The sequence below is a fragment of the Sphaeramia orbicularis genome, chromosome 8 (assembly GCF_902148855.1).
Source record: "Sphaeramia orbicularis chromosome 8, fSphaOr1.1, whole genome shotgun sequence".
Taxonomy (NCBI): domain Eukaryota; kingdom Metazoa; phylum Chordata; class Actinopteri; order Kurtiformes; family Apogonidae; genus Sphaeramia; species Sphaeramia orbicularis.
Window position 1 is genome coordinate 52,724,021 of NC_043964.1, and position 18,588 is coordinate 52,742,608.

The following is an 18,588-nucleotide window of genomic DNA, read 5'->3' on the forward strand; positions in this document are numbered from 1 at the left end:
GAGGTGGTTTTCCAGCACATTAACCATTTCCCCCTCTAGAGGCAGAGGAGAGTCGGTGTGTAGGGGGTATAGGGATTCCCTCTGATCCTGCCCCCCATCCTATCCACTCCCCACCCCCCATACCCCCAGAGTGTTTGGCCTTCACCCAGTCTCTAATGGGATTAGTAGGGGGCTATAGGAGCAGGGAGACAGCTCCACTGGAGAGCAGGCAGCCTGGCATGGGAGCAAGGTGTTGCTGGGCTCAGAGGCATAGGCCCCTGTCTGGGGGGTGGGGGGGGGTTAATGCAGCAGGGTTGGCATTCTCATCAAGTACACTCACACACACAATGTGTACGATGCGAGCCCTAGAAAGGGGGTTGGCAGCATCCATATAGGCAGCTGGGGGGCCTGGATGGGACAGGGCGGGTGTCAGACTGGCACAGCTAAGAGGAGAACAGGCTTCTAATACAAATCAAGGAGATTTAGTAATGGATATAGGTTTGACAGAGAGGCCTTTGTCTTTGGTGGCAGGGCTCTACCAACTGCTCCCCTCTTATACCTCACACATATTCAGTGTCGCTTGGTGCTCTACAGCAAATTTCTCTTTTTTAAAACAAGAAAGGAATACTTCCTCTAAGCTTTTGATTGAATCTCCACACCTGCCATACATACAATGTATATTTAATGCACCACTTTGATGAATACTCAGTTCTGATTAGCCAGTGATTGCATTCTATGATGTGGTTTTTTCTGTTCCTGTGAATAGCATTGCATTGTTTGGGGTTCAGTTCTCAACATAGACTCAAGAAATTATTTTGAAGTCACTGACATCATATTCAATCCTCCAAAAAATTATTGATTTAGTAGCTATGTAATGAACATCATGTATAACAAGCCAAACATTGAAGGAAATCTCTTCAGGGTTGGGTTTTTTTTTGTAGCATACATGGGTACTGGTGTTAGGTGATACACCACATGAATTACTATAACTATATATATTTAATTTCATATACCATATGCATTTTTATATACAGCCATACTCTAGAATATCTGAAACAACAGTCATGCTGCTTAAATCAGAAGAAAATTCTATGGCATTGTTTGGTGCTGGAAGCTCTACAGAGGACTGTGCAGAGTATAATGAGCAGAGACCCCATTAATACTGTAATATGTATGTACTTATACAAAATAAGTACATACAGTAGAGCAAAAAACAATACTAATTATCACATCACAATGTGTATTCTTACTCTGTATTGTCAGGTAAAACCAGTTCTAGTGTTTTGTTTTGTTTTGTCACTAATACATATTTTGATGTTGAAAAACCATTTATGACCATAATTCTTCTGAATGTTCGATCTCTAAACATCTGAAATGTGTTTATAAAAATAATAAAACATCATCAACCATGTGGTTTCTGTAATTCCCACTCAGGCCCAAAAAAACAGCCTTTAGATTGATGTCAACATTTTTATCATCACAACATCAACTCAACGATCACACAGTTTATGAACATGGTAACACTCCACCACTGCAAAGTCAGGGTTCCACTACCAATGGGATTTTATTTTTAGAGGGAAGCAGCAATGTGAAATATGTATAAGAAAAATACTGATACAAATTTTTGGTCATACTGTCCAAGATTTTATATATAAATAAATAAATAAATATATATATATATATATATATATATATATATATATATATATATATATATATATATGTGTGTATATATATATATATATATATATATATATATATATATATATATATATATATATATATATATATATATATATATATATTTTTTTTTTTTTTTTTTTTTTTTTTTAAAAGGCCCATTAACAGAAAAACATTAACTCTGACATACAGTGTGAACATACAGATTAGTTCTGTCATAAAAAAGAAAATGTGTTGGATAAAAAAAAAAACACACAGTTTTGATGCCAACTTGCATCGATGCCAGTGAATCGCACCCTCAAACCAGCACACGTGCAGGCATTAAGACCTGCTCATTTAAGACAGCATTCAATGATCTCTTTGTGCGTTCTGTTTTTACGAGCTGCTTGGATCTGATTTGGAAATGTAGCACTTGTATCTGTTGAATATGTGCACATTCAGGTGTTTTACATGTGTACGTCTGACTGCTTGTGCATTCAATTGTTGTGTTGTTTGTGTACATGCACAGATGAATGTAATGTGTGTGTAAATCTCTTCCATAAAGCTGTTTAGATTTACTGGAGTGACAATAAATTCTTATGAGCAATGCCCACAATATCCATTAACCTGAAATCAGTGTTTTGGGGTTTGCTTGGTTTTTTAAACATTCTTTTCTGTTTTTTACTAAATTCTAAAGCAAGGTTCCATCGTCATGTCCAGTCGTGGTTTTCTTTCTATCCTTCATTAACACTCAATACATCTGTTCCGTCTGTAAGAACACATAGGAATTCAGTGGTTTATGTCTTCCTCTCGCTCTCTCCAACTTTTCTCTGTTTTTTCTTCCTTTTGTCTAATACAAACCTGCGTCGTTACAGGGAGCCCCCGTGCTTCAGCCTCGGCCTTGCACTTCCCGTCTCCCTCCATCATCCAGCAGTCTGGCCCATACTTCACCCACTCAACCATCCGCTACCACCACCACCCTGGACAGGACCCCCTGAAGGAATTTGTGCAGTTCGTCTGTGCTGATGGCTCAGGACAGGCCGCCGGACAGGTAAGGCTCAGCCCCGGAGACAAACATGTTAGTCAGACAAAAACTGCACATATGTCAAAATATGAAAATATACCTGAAACAGAACTGCAGGGTAGAGAAGGTTTGAAAGGCATTTAGATATTTTATACTAATTATAAACTAAAACTGACTGTCGTTAAAGCAGGGTTAAGTAGGTAATAGGTCAGGTCATTAGATTTTTGAGCATCTGTAAATGAAAAAAAAACAGGAAATTTCACCACTGCTACAAACCTGACATCAAAGTTTAATCATTTACATTTAATTTTAAAAAAAATTACATTTATGGGGTTTGAATTATTTGATCCAGTTTTTTTAATATCGACTAGAAATAGATTGATTATTGGCCACAAACAATTATTGGATCTGTTATGCACATTTTTCACAATTACTGATAACAGTATTTTTTATATCTGATATCCAGGAAAATAAATGGTCCTGCCCATAGGACTACTTAACTGATTAGTTACACATCATGAATAAAGAGCTAAAATGAGCACTCAGAAAACTACTGAGTCCTTCAAATTCAGTGTGAGAACTGGCAAATACTGTCACATTTTTATTTAATTGCATTTCTGTTTATGTGGTTTGACAGTGAAGGTAGAGGCATTGCAACAATGTCTTGTGTTGGACATGTTATGAAAGTTGACACCAGTGTTTTATTTATTAATGTATATGAGTTATTGGGAGTCTTGATTATTATTAATTATTGGGGAAAAAAATGTATCAATCCCTATATATTCCTAAAGTAGAATTTTATTCCTATTAATAGTTTTATGTAATTTGGAAAACAGAATATGGTTCCATTTAAAACATATTTCTTTGCCTCGTGCCACTTTCAGAATGATTGCATTGTTCTCTAATGCAACATGACGGTAACATATTTGTAAGTGGACGGAGCATGTCCAAAGTTTGTGGCGCTGAATGTCGACCCCCGTCACTGAGAACTGCACAGAAACGCAAACCTCGACACAAGTGAACACACTAAACATGCTAATCCAGCAGCTCTGCAGGTCTTTGTACTGTCCTGTCGATGTCACTTTGCCGTTTGCTGTTTCAGACCCGACGTCTCCCTTTCCTTTTCTTTTGTTTTCTATCTTTCTTTGCTCCACCCAACCCCTCAGAAATTACAACCATCAGCACGAGAGTGAATCAGTCACAGCACACTCCAGTCAAGCATACCCGTTCTGTGTTGTGTCATTGTGTTTCTGTTTTCATCTCTAGCTGTTACGATTTTAGTTGGAGTTTGGTTGTTTGGTGCTGGTATTGTTGGTTGGTGTTGTGATTGTGTAGAAGAGTATTCTCCCATGGTTTTGATTTCTTGCCATCCACTGGACGAACCCAACCAGTACTTTTTTGCTCACCTCCTCCACCCACCACGGACCACCTCCCCCCTGTGGAACCTCTCACCTCAAGCTCCAGCTCCCACTCCTCTCAAACCCTGTGGTGATTATTATTTTTCACACCTCCATAAAAAGACGCCGTCCACATACATCATTCCTTTGGTTGTTGTTTCCCACCACCTCCTCTCCCTCTCTCCACCATCGCCTACCTCCCCCCCACTCCTCCGTCATGGATATTTTTTTGGACCTGGCCTCCCGAGCTGCGTCCTGGTTTTTTCATTCCGTGTCTGCGGATTGTCGCATGTCGCCCTCCTGACCCTATTTGTGTTGTCTGCAGCCGAACGGGAGCGGCCAGAGCAAAATGCCAGGCTCCTTCTTGCTGCCTCCACCTCCCCCAGTGGCCCGCCCAGTGCCCCTCCCCATGCCCGACTCTAAACCCAACAGCACGCCCCCTGACGGCGGACTCTCCTCGCCCGCATCTCCGTGTAAGTGACCCCGCTGAGACTGTTTTCAAAACCAAACCAACACCAAAAATCTAAAAACAAAACTCCCAGCTGTCTTCAGTGAAAAGACCCTGCCATTGTTCTGACTCCAACTTTGTGCCATCACTGTTCTTGTGTATCTGACCTCTCACCTCCCTTAACCGTCGGAAGCCTATGGAAGCCGGCAGAGTAAACTGTGGAACATTAGTGTAGATCAAGGCCCGCTTCAGGTTTGGTGACACATGTCTTTTATAATGGACTTCTCTGGCGTTCATCTGGGTTCTGTATTGGGCCTACTGTGCTTTCTCTGGTGTGAGAGTTTTATCAGCCCCGTGGTTCTTCTCCTGCGAAATCCTCCTTTCTTCCCCTTCTGGACTCAGCAGCAAACCATTTAAAAACTTAAAATCCTCAGAAGAATTTGACTCTTACTTGTTTAGGGCACAAATTTAGGGCAGTGGACTCCAATGGACTCCAAAACATCCCAATAGATTGACGAAAAAGTCATATTTGTCTTTGGTTTCTATTTTTTTAGAAGCTGGTGTGTTGTGTGGTTGTTAATCAGAGTAGTTTTTTGTATTTAAGGTGAAGAAAAGAGTAGATTTTAATTTTGTTTTCCTTGCCTATGATAGGAGGGGCACTGGATGGAGCACTTTATTTTGTGTCTTTAGCTTTCCCTCAAATGTAGTGTTTTTGTTTTACCCCCAGTCAGCGTCTCAAAGTCTTTTATGTCTTATGTATGTTACTCCAGTTCTTAGAAACACATGGATGTATACTGTTAATGTCTATGCCATTGATTTACACATGAATCTCCATTTTCTTTCTGTTTTCTGTCCCTTTCCTTCTTGCCCTTTCTCTGTCTTCCACACAGATTTGCACATACACAAGTCGACACACTATATATCCCAGGTCCTCAGTCAGATTCAGATTGTGGAGTCCTTAGGGTACCTCAAACTGCCCTAAATTTGTCAGACTTTGATGCCAGTGGGTTTTAAAAGTCCCTGACTGATCCTCAGTGTGGGGATTCTGGTGTGCTCAATCACTTACAGCTGAATTTATCAACAGGACTTAATCCTCAGTGTTCAATCAGAGAGATCTAAGTTTGCATACCAGATTTTGGCAAACGTCTTTATGGGATTTTTATGACCTCAATGATATAGAGCAGTACTTTCTGTAGTGCTAAGTGCATGTCTGAAGTACCCAGTAGGCTTACGCTACGCCAGTAATGATAAAGGAATAGTTTGAGGATCACACTAAATTTCCTTTTTGCCAAGAGTTACATGAGAAGACTTCTCCCGTTCCTATGTCCATACGGTATACATGAAGGTAGAAGTAGGTTCTAGTATTCTTAGCATCATACAAGGTCCTTTGTACCGATGCTACCTTAACAACCAGATACTTAGACAATTACAACAACTTCCTGTCTTGGTAAGAGTTAGAATACAAGACCTGTTCTCAAGTCAGTACAGTAAATGTGATGCTAGCACCAGCATCTGGTTCAGTGGCAACGACCAAAGTTGAATTTATTACTTTAATGTAGAGGCTGGATAAGCAACGAACTTAACAGCAAGAAAGCCAACATTGATGTTTCGTCCTTTTTCTCGTCTTTTTGTTCAGTCTCCTCCAATAACCAGATGCCGATAGAGTCACATTTACTGTAACTTTGTGAGGAAATGTCCACTCTGTGTAAGTTCTCATTTGCCCTGGTCTTCTGGGTAGTTCTTGTAGGTTCTAGGTTGGTAGTTGGTAGAGCGAAACAAGTCCAGTTGAACCTAGAAGAACTACCAAGAAGAAATGTCCAATCATTCCTTTAGAACGCATAACTGTTAAGTTAGTTGTCAAGGTAACCTCTGTACAATAGTAACAAAATCGACTTGTACAAATCAGCTACTTTTCCTGGCACTACTGTAGGCGAAAGAGTGTTATTTTCCCCACATTACTGAATTTTGTTGTAAATAGAATACAAGTGTGTGACTTTGATTTGTTTTACCATCTGGTTATGTTTTTAGATACTATTTATTCTATTATTTTACATCTGTTTTATTAGTTTTAGCATATCTTATCTTGTATATCTATATATTTTTACTAGTTTTATCATATCTTGTATTTCTGCCTATATCTTTGTGCAGCACTTTGCGTTGTTGTAAATGTGCTAGCTTATAGAAATAAACTTGACCTTATCCTAAACAGGGAGCTTCAGTGCTACCTGTCTAATGTGCACTAATGTCCTCTTCTGTTTTTCTTGTGTTTTTTTATGTTGTTTTTTTAAAGCATACTCCACGCCAGGCGCCACAGCTCCCAACAGGTTTGTCGGCATCGGATCACGGGACAACAACTTTCTGAACATCCCACAGCAGACACAGGTAGGCGTTCGGGATAAAAACACACACTTTGTCTATGTGTGTGTGTTTGTGTGAGAGAGAGAGAGAGAGAGAGAGGAGGAAATGTGTCTGTTTTGAATGTGATTACTGGTCAAACTCAGGAACCGTATTAACTGTGCGGATGTGAAACCTGCTGCTGGGTTTCCTCCATCTCTCCTGTGCACCGTCAGTATGTGTGTGTTTGTACATCTGTATTTTACTGTGTGTGTGTGTGTGTGTGCGTTTGTGTGTGTGTGCTTTACCATATGTGCTCAACTGTTTATTTGGCACATATGGAGCCTACCCTTCAGGCAACAGGCCTTCACCCTCGCTGCCTTTTTCACTCCCTCTGTTTGCTACTTCGTATATTTCTTCTTTTCTTTCCCCTCTTGTTTTCCAGACCACCCCCACTTCACTTTCTCTCTCTTTTAAGCTTTGTCCCACTCGTCTCTCCTCCCTCCCCTTCATTAATTTTCTCTGCCTTTTTACCCTCGCCTTCTTTCACCTTTTTTCGTCCGTTCCCTTCACTGCTCTGTACCCCGTTCATATGCCTCCTCCATTACCACCAGTACTTTTCTCATTAGTGTCCAACCACACCCGCCTGGAGCCAGCTCAGCTCAGCTCAGCTCTGCTCCTCAACACATGGAAACCATCTGAAAGTGCTCTGCTGATCCCTCCCTTGTTTCTCTGCCCTCTGTTCTCTCACTTTCCTCCCTCTCCATTTCCCCATTCCAGTTCCTTTCTGCTCATTATACTCCATTCTTCACTGTATTTTCCACTCCCGTCTTTTCTCCACCGCTTCTCACAGCCTCCTTATTCACTTTCTTAAAGCTTTTATTTACACACATATACTACATATGCATAAGTGATAGTTAATGTTGTGACATGCACTAACTTTCCAAAACATGTTTGGTGCCCAGACAAGGACATTATTATATTTAACTATTGATGTTAAAGTGAAGAGGCCTAGTTAACAATCCCAAACATATTAAATAGGGTTAAAGTCATGGATCTATCCAGGCCAAAACCTTTGTGCACAACAGCATCGGCGGTTTCAGATTGCTTAAAAAAAAAAAAAAAGAAGAAAAAAATAAACGGATGACCACATCATATTTGGCCGTCTAGTTAAACATCAGTTTAACTCATGCATGACTTCATATCACTCTTTGCTTTCTTATGAATTGCTCAAAGAGATGAAGTATGAAATATGGTTTTACTTTTCGAGGCAGAACCCAAACGCATAGCATTAATTGTTTTCATGTGCCTCTGAGAGAATGACACTGACAGAATAATGATGCCCTGCAAAAATGATAGATGACTGCAGGACAGACGGAGAACTCCTAACACCGGAATAGTGGACTCTGTGTGTCCTCTAGTGGCCAATCTGAGGAACTGCAGCCGAGGGAGAAGGAGAAACTAAATACAGATGGGGCAGAAAAAGAGGGAAACGGAGCGACAGAGTATCGGCCCTTATAGAAGTCACATCCCGGCCGTCTCGTTACCCCCGGCAACCAGACATGATGTCATAGCCAGTTGATCTTGAATTTGAGAAGGGGTTGCTCGAGAGGGGGCGAAGGTGGGGGGCAGGAAAGAAAAGAGGGTGGTCACTGTCTGCTGCCAAGGATTTAGTGGGAGTGTTTATGGGAGATAGATGGATTGTGTGTGTGTGTGTGTGTGTGTGTGTGTGTGTGTGTGTGTGTGTGTGTGTGTGTTTGTAAGAGCAGAAGGAGAGTAAGACGGGACACGTTACAATGCCCAAGGCCTGCTGGGACAGTGCCCAGGGGAGCATGGGAGCTGAGAAGGGCAGGAGGCAGAAGGAGGAGGTGGGGGGGCATTCATGCGACCTGTTAGAGTCAAACCCAACAAAAGGCTGCTTCCCTGGAGCCTCCGAGTAGATTCCAAGGCTTGACTTGTAGAATGTTGGCGCATTAGCCCCACAGTGGCAGATCCTGCAGGCCAAACGGGGCAGCCAATGGCAGCTACAGTGACCCAGTTCTGCTCCCTGCTCACGCTGAGCGGGACAAACCCGAAGTGAAGACAGTGCAAGGGACAGAGAGCGCCAGACTGGCCCCCCCCGCTGCTGTTTGGACATCAGTAGCCTTTCACTGCCGCGCTGAATCTAACATGTACTGTACAGGATTCATGGCGCTTCTGTCACTCACTGTATTTAGGAACCGGAGGAACCTCTAGTGGCTAAAAGTCAACACAGCGAGGGAAAGACCAAGGAAAAAAAAGAGAAAAAAAAGAAAACAAAACACCCCGTGGTTGTGATTTATGAGCTCTGTCTGAAAGGTTTGCAGGCTTATTAGTTTTACCAGAGTTGTAAGAGTCGCTAACTTGCAAATCATGTAATATTTGAAAAACTTGACTGAAGTACATTAAAGTTCCCCTCTACTACTAATTGTTACCTGCATTAAAATAATTCAGTTGTAGGGGTGGTTCTTAGAAAACTTAAAGTGAACATTGTCTTTATTGTCCAGAGGAGTGGACGTACAGTATGTATTGACAAAGTGTTGAACCACCAGCTCTGGTTACTTCTGTATAATCACACTGCAGAAATCTAAATCTTACCAAGTGTATTTTTCTTATTTCTAGTCCAAATATCTCATCACACTTAAAATAAGACATAATCACCTAAAGAATAACTTTTCAGTGAGATATAAGAACTTATTTTTAGACAATAGATCTTGAGAATCTTATTTGCAGAAATCTTATCAGACTTTTTTTTGTTTAATTCAAGATTTTTTTTTTTTTTGCTTAATTCAAGCAAAACAAAATCTGCCATCTGTTGTTTATTTGACTGTTGTTTGTTTTCATATCCAACTAATTCTGTAAAACCCTGAGACAACCTAGTTGTGATATAGGGCTGAACAAATAAAATTGAATTGAACTTGTTCCATTGGCAGATTTTTTTTTTTTTTTTTGCTTCATTCAAGATTTTTTTTCCTTAATTCAAGCAAAAAAAAATCTGCCAATGGAATAAGTTCAATTCAGTTTTATTTATTTATTAATTTTGCTTGAATTAAGCAAAAAATCTGCCAATGGAACAAGTGAAAATTATCTTGGTAAGATTCCTTGAAATCAGATTTTCCAGATCTATTGTCTAAAAATCAGTTCTTATATCTCACTGAAAAGTTCCTCTTTAGGCGATTATGTCTTCTTTTAAGTGTAATGAGATATTTGGACTAGAAATAAGAAAAAAATAAAATTATATATATATATATATATATATATATATATATATATATTCTGACATTTGTCTTTATTGTTTTGTATCCCAGACCCGTTAGAAAAGAAACACCTGAATTTAATGTGTCCACATACTTTTGTCCATTTGTGTAGGAGTTAGGTAATTATGATATGAGACTAACGATATGCAACACTGAAATGGAACTGCAGTTGTTGTGTTCTGTTTTTGTTTTATCTGTAGTGTGTGCGTGCGTGTGCGTGTGTGTGTGTGTGTGTGTGTGTGTGTGGACAGACGTTGAACTTATTTTAACGCGAACATCATCTCACTCCCCACTTTCCCTTTTCTGTTTTTCAGTCTTGGTTCCTCTGACAAGATCTGTGTCCAAACCAGCAACTAGAATTCTTTCTTTTCAATCGGAAATAGAAATCAGAGAAACAAACCCACGGGACAGTGAGTGTCCTCCAACCAACCCACCGACCGACCGGCCCTTACACGACGTCTCACCTAATACAAGATATAACCAAGCAACGCAGGAAATTTTTTAGCAGCATGACGCTTTTTAGAGGAACTCTGGACTCATTTACCCAGTGTGAGGGAAGACCCGTTTTCAAGGAATGATGGATAGATGGAAAGATGAATGGATGGACAAGGGGATGCCAGGATAGAGGGGGGTAAAGGGGCAAAACAGCAGCAGCAGCAGGAAGGCATCTGTCCTGAAACCACCCAACCAGCACAACACGGCAGCGACGCAGGAGGAACCTGAGGATGGAAAACCGCTCCAAACGAAGGATTGTGTAACCAATGGCTACGAAAATCGACAAAACGTCAGACAAATCAGGTTTCCACAGCGCAGATTACACATAGCAAAAAAAAACAAAAAAACACCTTGAATCCACAGCCTGATCAAAGATTTGGTTTCCAATGAAAGCTGCAGTCCATGCTACTCTGATGTCTGTCATCACCCAAAAAAAAAAACAAAAAACCACAAAATCAAATTGACCAATGTTTCTCTCCCTCTGAATGACCATTGATTCCCTTTGTACCCTACTACTACTAACTAGAAAGAGACCATGCCAAAACATATCTTAAGTAAGGGTTGCACTACAAACTGAATCAATTAACACTAATCGTAATGATGTGCACTATCTACCTGCAAGGCATGGGAGGTAAAACCACACTTGCCTATTAGGAGTTTTTAAAGAGAACGGTAAAAGAAGCCTTCTCATGTCCTCCTCCCATCACTCAGTCCCACCAATCATAGGCCTACGCTCATTTCACATCTGCCCACACACCAACCAATCAAAGAAGAAAAGTACTTGAGTTTTTCTTCATGTAAAACACACCGTTGCCCAGTTGCACCGTTTAAATTGTAGTATTTTTAGGTGGTGGTGTTGTATTATATTTTTACTTTATATGCACATACAATAAGCCCAGAAAACTCTCTCTACCTATTATTTCGATATCAAACATCACACTGAATATCCCAGTTTTCACCAATCTAGACAGCAGCTATCGGTTCCCTCTTTCGCCCTCTTGTAATGTAATGATTTTCTTGTTATGTGTTCTCTTATTTGAATTTATTCCTTTTGGATTTGTACTATTTTGTAATTGTTTTGTATTTGAATGACAGCACCTTATAGAGAAACATGGTAAGGAAGCGGGACGTCGGAGCAGTTAGACAGGGTTGAAAGCCGATCCGGATCAAATAGAGCTCATGAAAAAAACATACACAAAAGAAAAAAAAAAAAAAAAAACAGTGGTCCTCTCAGTTCCAGATGAATCAGTTCCATACGTAAGAGGACTGTAGAGGACGACGCCACGCAGGGTTTTGACAATCACAGGAAGCTTATTTGAGCCCCGGTGGCGTGATAGAAGCGAGGAGGGAAGGTTGCTGAAGATGGGACCTAGAGGAAAAGACAGAGATGCTCTTCTTTCCGTCTCCCTAAAAAGTTTACCCTGTTGTTTACACTCCCAGACGGGCCCCGGCTCCAAGAGCACAGGGGCCACACTGAGGAGCAAAATGAATATGTGACATATCTGGCTGTTTTTTGGAGAGGGAACGAGGGCCTCTAGGCTAGCAGTAGGACCATCACCCAATGTGCCCACTTTGATTTGTGTTCTTTCGTTTTAAAAGGGTCAACGTGAGATTCACACATACTTAAGAGCTTCCATGAAGTCTGTGTCGGAGCGAAAGGAGCCAAATGTTTGATATTAGCGAACTCCATTTCTAAGCTAAAGACCGTCTCACTTCTACACGTCCATGATTTCAAACAAAAAAAAAAACATGATTCCTATGTCAAGGACTTAGGTCAGTGCTTTTCAACCTTGGGGTCAGGACTTCACATGGGGTCGCGTGAAATTTCTAGTAATTGATTAAAAAAAAAAAAAGTAAATAAATTACTGATAAAAAAATGTTTTTTTTAATGATTCAATATATATTTCATTATAATTAAAACACCACACATTTTTCCTAATAAAAATCAAGTTCAAATAAAATGCAGGATGTAACATCTGAGAGGACCGAACAGAGAATGGAAAGATGTCTTCACCCACCATTACCCCGCTAAGACATCTAAGAGAAAAATGTCTGGGGTTGCCAGAAATTTGTGATGTTAAAATGGGGTCAGGGGCTAAAAAAGGTTGGGAACCACTGACTTTGGTTGAATTCTTCAGAGTTCCTCAGTGGCCAAGCTTCCATCAGCATAAACATCAAAGTCCAAATATTTGGAAAAAAAAACATAGAAAGACTTTCAACAGAGTCATGAGGACACTTATAATTAATTTTATGGTGTTTTTTTCCTCAACATTTATGTAAAATGGTAAAACTGTCGTTAAAATGGATAGTAATAACATGTAGTGTAAAAGAAAACTTGTACATTAGTTGGAAAATAGCGAGTGAATCCTTGATATTTGATAGCGTATACTGCCACCTTCTGACAACACTATGCAGCTCCATTTATTTGCACATCATTTACTTCGTCTCAGATTTGTGTGCCATTTTATAGAAAACGTGCTAAAGCTAGAAGAAAAAAAATAATCATACAAAATAAAAATGAATAACAAACTAAGCAGTAATTGTGATGGAAGTGTGCCTAATTGACGTTTTTTTTTTTGTTTTTTGTTTTTTGCGTTTTTCTCCCGTTCCGACATTAGCTAGAAAAGAGTCAGCACAGCGTCAAAAATCCAGCAAAATCCCGACTCCAACAGACTTTCATGTCGGCATGTGTGTGGATCTTACGGTTGCTATGGTAACCACCCCCTCCATCCCCTTCCTACACACACATACACCAGCACTCCCCCCCCGACCCCCTCACCCCCACCCCCACCCCACCCCCCGTGGCTATTTTAAGCAAAATACATGTGAATTAATGAGCCCTTAATGATCAAAAAAATGCACTAAAACAATCATGGCAGCCAAACTTTGTGAGTGACTTTTCAACAGACACTGACCACCATGTAGTGAACAGTTCTCCAGTACTGGGACGGACACACACTTCCTTTTAGAGCACAGATCGCCAACTCCTTAAAACACACACTTGTGAAGAGCATTCACTTCGGAAACAAACACACCCCTGCCTGACTGAATTCAAAGGGAAGTCTTAAATTTAGACAATCTGAGGAGGCCTTTTTATGCTTTTAATCCTTTTAAATCAGCATCTTTAGCCCACACATATTCAGTTATTTCTTTTAAAAAAAGAAAGAAAAAAAAAAGCACTCAAAAATGTAAATTCACCCATCCAACCTCACAAAATAACTGGACTGCCTGGCCATGTTGTTCACTGCAGGGAAACGACCACCATCAGCTTCATAGACAGAAGTAGCTCTGCTGAGTAGGACGGTAAACGACGGCTAAGGTGATTTCTTTTCTAATCTATGGAAGTGCCTCTGTATTCCCATTATGCAATTTGTCAAACATGAATTCAGGTTCTTTTTCTCACATATAAGCTATAGTGAATGGTGAAAAAAAAAAATCTATGTCAGGAGAGGAGGACAAACAGTGACAGCTCACTAGAATAATCGCAAGCATCTTTATATATGATACACATATATATTTATAGATATATACATTTTTTTTTATTTGCAAGATAAGCTCTGTGGCAGTCTAGTTATTTTTTGAAGCATGGCATACATCGCACAGTCATAGGATGCATCTCAAAAAGCGCTGATTTGAGCTAAAGTACCAGTCTCTGAACCCACGTTAGCATTAAGCGACATAAAAATCCGAAAAAACCACGGCAGATAAACGACAATAAACGTAGTCGAGGATTAAAAAGAAAAAAAGAACGGATTAGGTTTAGTTGTTTTCTTTCTTGTTTTGATGGGAAGTATTGTTATTGAACTAAATGATGTATGTTGATTGAGCCACGTGCAATGCCTTGGTAGAGGAATTGTGTTTGTTAGCGATTGTTTGAGGGTGTCATGAGAAAAGAGGGAAAACCCTCTGCTTTTTTTTCTTTTTGTTTGTTTTTTTTCTTTAAGTCCGTGTGCTCTGGGACTCTAAATATGAGGGCAAAGAGAAAAAATCCCAGTCTTTGTAAGTAAGTTTGGGGAAATTGTTTTTAATTTCCTTTCTTTTTTTTTTTTCTTTTATCACTTTTGTAAGAAAAACTTCATTTCTAATTTTCAAAAATGTGGGAGGGCTGAAGGAACAATTTTGCAACTCATAAAATATATATGAAAACTGGTGCTTTCTAAAGAATAAAGTACATTCAATCTCTATTATACATAAATAATAAACAAAATTAAGTGTTATCATAAAAAGCAAATTTTAGGAAAACATGCATTATTCTATTTCTCTTTTTGTATTTACCGAGGGGGGAGGGGTTCATTGGATGAAGAGGTTGTTGTTGTGACAAAAGGCATTTTTCTCCCCCAACCTTTACACCACAACAGAGGTTTTAGATCCAAAAGCACACATCCTGACGTGGACTTATGCACATGGGGCTGGGCGATAACAGCGAAAATGTTCATATCAGTTAATTATCGCGATAAATGTCCAATCCAATGACTTTTACAACTATAAAGGATGAGTTTTCATTCTAAAAGTGTGAGAAAATACAGGGTTATTTGTGTTTTTATCCAGAAACGATCCAATGAGATGAAAATGTCAAATATGTAACAGGGGTAAAATGACAGAAAACGGCGCAAAACACATAAATTAAAACAAAAAAGAAAAAAATGGACACTCTGGGTTGGCATTTAGTATTTATGTTTGAATTAACGTTACAAAAAAAAGTAGAAAACAATAAACGTAAGATGTAACCAAATGAAAATGTCAAAATAACAAAATGATGTGAATGACCCAATTAAACAAAAAAAGTAACACAAAGAAAACCCATAAGAAATGTTACAAAGATAAAACAACGTAAAAGAAACACAAAAAGTGTAAACGAAACAAAAACAACATAAAGTAACAAGATGAAAACAACGTAAAGAAAATGACTAAACGAAAAAACAAAGATGAAAACGAGGTAAAAGGTAAAAAAAAAAAAAAAAAGACATTTAATAGAAATAATGCAACAAGACAAAATCAACAGACGTGGTTATTTGTGTTGTTTATGCTCATAACATGACGACAAATCTAGGGGTAGAACATTAAAAACATGACGAGAAATCATTTAGAAAACGGCAAAACACACAAATAAATGTATTAAATGAGGAAAAAGAGACAGAAAAAGTGTTTATCAGAGTTGAATGGATCGGTTTATTTGAAATGGTTTCTACTTTATACAGAACCAAATACTGAAATTATAACCAACTGTAAAATCTCCAAAAGCATTAATATACAAAGGTTTATCATCACTGGTAATAATAACAGGTATATCAACACTGTCTGGCTCTATTGGACGATTACGTTATAATATTTCCAAAAAATATGGAAAAAATCAATCCCTGAATTATTAGAACTCATTAATACATTTGGAAAAAAATTCAATATGTAAATGAAATATATCAAAATCATAATTTTAATTAATAATGTTGGTGAAATAAACCCATATTTTCTTCTTTTTTTGTCATTATCTTTATTATTTTTTTCAGGCAGCATAATCTTATTAGCATTTTACATCATGTATTTAACTTCTTAATTTTGAAACCCATCTTTTCATAAAACTCTAATGCAACAAGTGTTCAGAGAACGCAAACGATCGACTTTGTTTTTAAATTCAACAGTTTCCAGGTTGTTCCATACAGCAGAAAAAGTTGCAACTTAGTACCAGTCATGTGTATGTCAAATTATATTAAATTCCAATCAATATTAGTTGAGTTCTAATTTTAAATGTGTGGTAAATGGGATTTTCAATGTTAAATGTAAATGTCCACAGAGTCCACATTCCACAGTGGATGTGGACAATTTTGTGCCAGATACAAGATATAGTTCTAAGATACAGGTGGATCCAATTGGAGTCGTTTTGAATTTTTTATAAATTTTGGAAAATTGCTCAATGATGAAAGATAGGAAAATTGTAGATGCTGTGACCTTAAACTTTGGCCTACTTGGCCCAAAATGTACAGGGTTGGTCCCAGGGCCTAGGCCTATCTGTGGGGAAGATTTAGGAAAGATGGTTGGAATAGTTTTCTCGTGAAGTTGCTAAAAAACAAACAAACAAACAAACATACAAAGCAAAGTGATCACAATACCTCCTGGCAGAGGTAAAAACTGTCTGTATATTTTTATGGCCCATGCCCGGTGCATAAGTACGGACTCCCACCCCTCAAAAAAACAAACAAACAAACAAACAAACAAACAAGTCCACGGAGGATCAGTGTCGTTGTGCATTTGTGGGAGTTTCCTTTGTTGTGACTGACTTGCTGGTTCAGCGAGTGGGGAATCTGTGACCTCAGTCCAGTCTGACAGGTTCAACGTGAACCCCCTCCCCCCCTCCCTCTCTTTTCCCTCCTCTTCTCCCCCTCTTCTTCCTCCTCCTCTTTTCCATGCACCCGCCCCCACCCTTTTCCCCACCTGAATCCCGATCTCCCGCTGTAAATGATTATAAATATTTGTTTGGTGATGTAGTGTTATAGACTCAGAGCATCTTAAAGGTTGTCCCTAAAAAGTGCCTTTTGTTCACAGGTTCCATCTTGTAATATCCTGAGTGCCCATCTCAAAAAGAAAAAAGTCCCCTCCTTCATACTTCTATATCTTTCTCTTCTTCTTGAAGCTTTTTAAAGCAGTATACATAGTACTAAAGGAAATTGGTGTGATTTAGTTCCTCTTTTTATTGTTGAATAATTAAGAAAAAGCAGAAAAAAAAAAGCCACAAAAAAAAACAAAAAACAAAAACTACTTCTGTCTTGCTTCTTCTTCCTCTGTATCTCGTCTTCTGTCTTTCTTGGACACTGGAGTAGTCTGTAGCCGCGTAACCTTCCCCCCCTTCTCCCCTTCCCTTTTTCTCCCACTTTTCTCTGAACGGCGGGGTTTAAAAAAAGCAAAAAAAAAAATTTAAAACAAAAGGTTAAAAAAAACAAAAAAAAAAAAGAATACGCAAAGATTTTTTGTCTGAGCAGAATGCAGTTAGCTCACATGTTATTCTTGTCTGTACGCTTCACATTGTATTACCATACCCATCTTCTTCAGCTTCTCCATTCAAACAGCTAATGTAAGTGAACAAGTTACACCAGTGGGCTCTGGGTCGTGCTGAGGACGGGGGGGCCGCTGCAAAGGAGGACAAGAAAATACTCACCCCACCCCCCCACCCCAAAACCCCCTTTAATTTCATCCTTTCTTGTGTTTTTTTTTGTGGGAGTGGTGCATGATATTTCAACCCTTCACAGTAAAACACTCAATGGACTATTTATTTTTTTTTATAATTGAATTTGGATTTTTTTTTTTTTCTTTGTTTCTCGAGTAATACTTTTCAGTTATGCACCTTTGTGTGGTTGAGTGAGACCAGCTATTTAAAGACAAAAAAAAAAAAAAAAACTGAAAAAAAATTGATCAGAAATGACTCGAAGCACCTTATAAAGTGGAATCGTTTCCACAGAACGGAGGCTGAAAAAGGCTCACGTTTCGCACAATCAGTCCAAACATGTCCCTCCTACTTTCACCACTTTGACCAAAGTGACCAATGAGAGCGGACATGACCTTGAAATTCCACCAGCCAAAATCAAGTGGAGGCTTGATACAGATTAGTTTCCTGTGCACAAAAAAAAAAGAATAAATAAAGTCAGAAATATGCAACGAGCGAAGACGCCAGCAGCCGTTTTTATCAGTATTACGACCAGTGAAAGCGCCACCGTTGAGAAGCCATATGAGAAGAACAGGATGCACAGAGCAGAGTGTGGTGTATGAGTGTGTGGACCCCCCCACTGCACCCCCCCCCCCCCCCCTCCCCACTGTCACAGTCCGACCCTGTGGCCATTTTTTTTTTTTTCTTTTTCCTTTGCTGGTTTTGGCAGAAACGCTGGGCCATGTGTCAGTCATGTGTAGCCCCGCCCCCTCCTGCCCTGTCTTCCCTCCCTCTAAGCGGCGCCCCATCCTCAGACACCCCCCCCCCAGAGCCCCTGGTGAAAT

General features: G+C 39.3%; 1 protein-coding gene across 10 annotated transcripts in view; it reads left to right on the plus strand.

Annotated features, from left to right (window-relative positions):
- Positions 1–12,341, plus strand: part of nfixb (nuclear factor I/Xb) — a 217,686-nt gene extending 205,345 nt beyond the window's left edge. For 7 of the 10 annotated variants that reach the window (XM_030141290.1, XM_030141292.1, XM_030141293.1 and 4 more), the window contains 4 exons: positions 2,514–2,689; positions 4,385–4,532; positions 6,798–6,889; positions 10,431–12,341. In XM_030141290.1, coding sequence (XP_029997150.1) covers positions 2,514–2,689; positions 4,385–4,532; positions 6,798–6,889; positions 10,431–10,445 — 431 coding nt within the window. In that variant the 3' untranslated portion in view covers positions 10,446–12,341. The remainder of the gene's footprint in view (positions 1–2,513; positions 2,690–4,384; positions 4,533–6,797; positions 6,890–10,430) is intronic. The other 3 variants (XM_030141299.1, XM_030141297.1, XM_030141298.1) reach the window with 1 other exon arrangement.
- Positions 12,342–18,588: the final 6,247 nt, after the last annotated feature.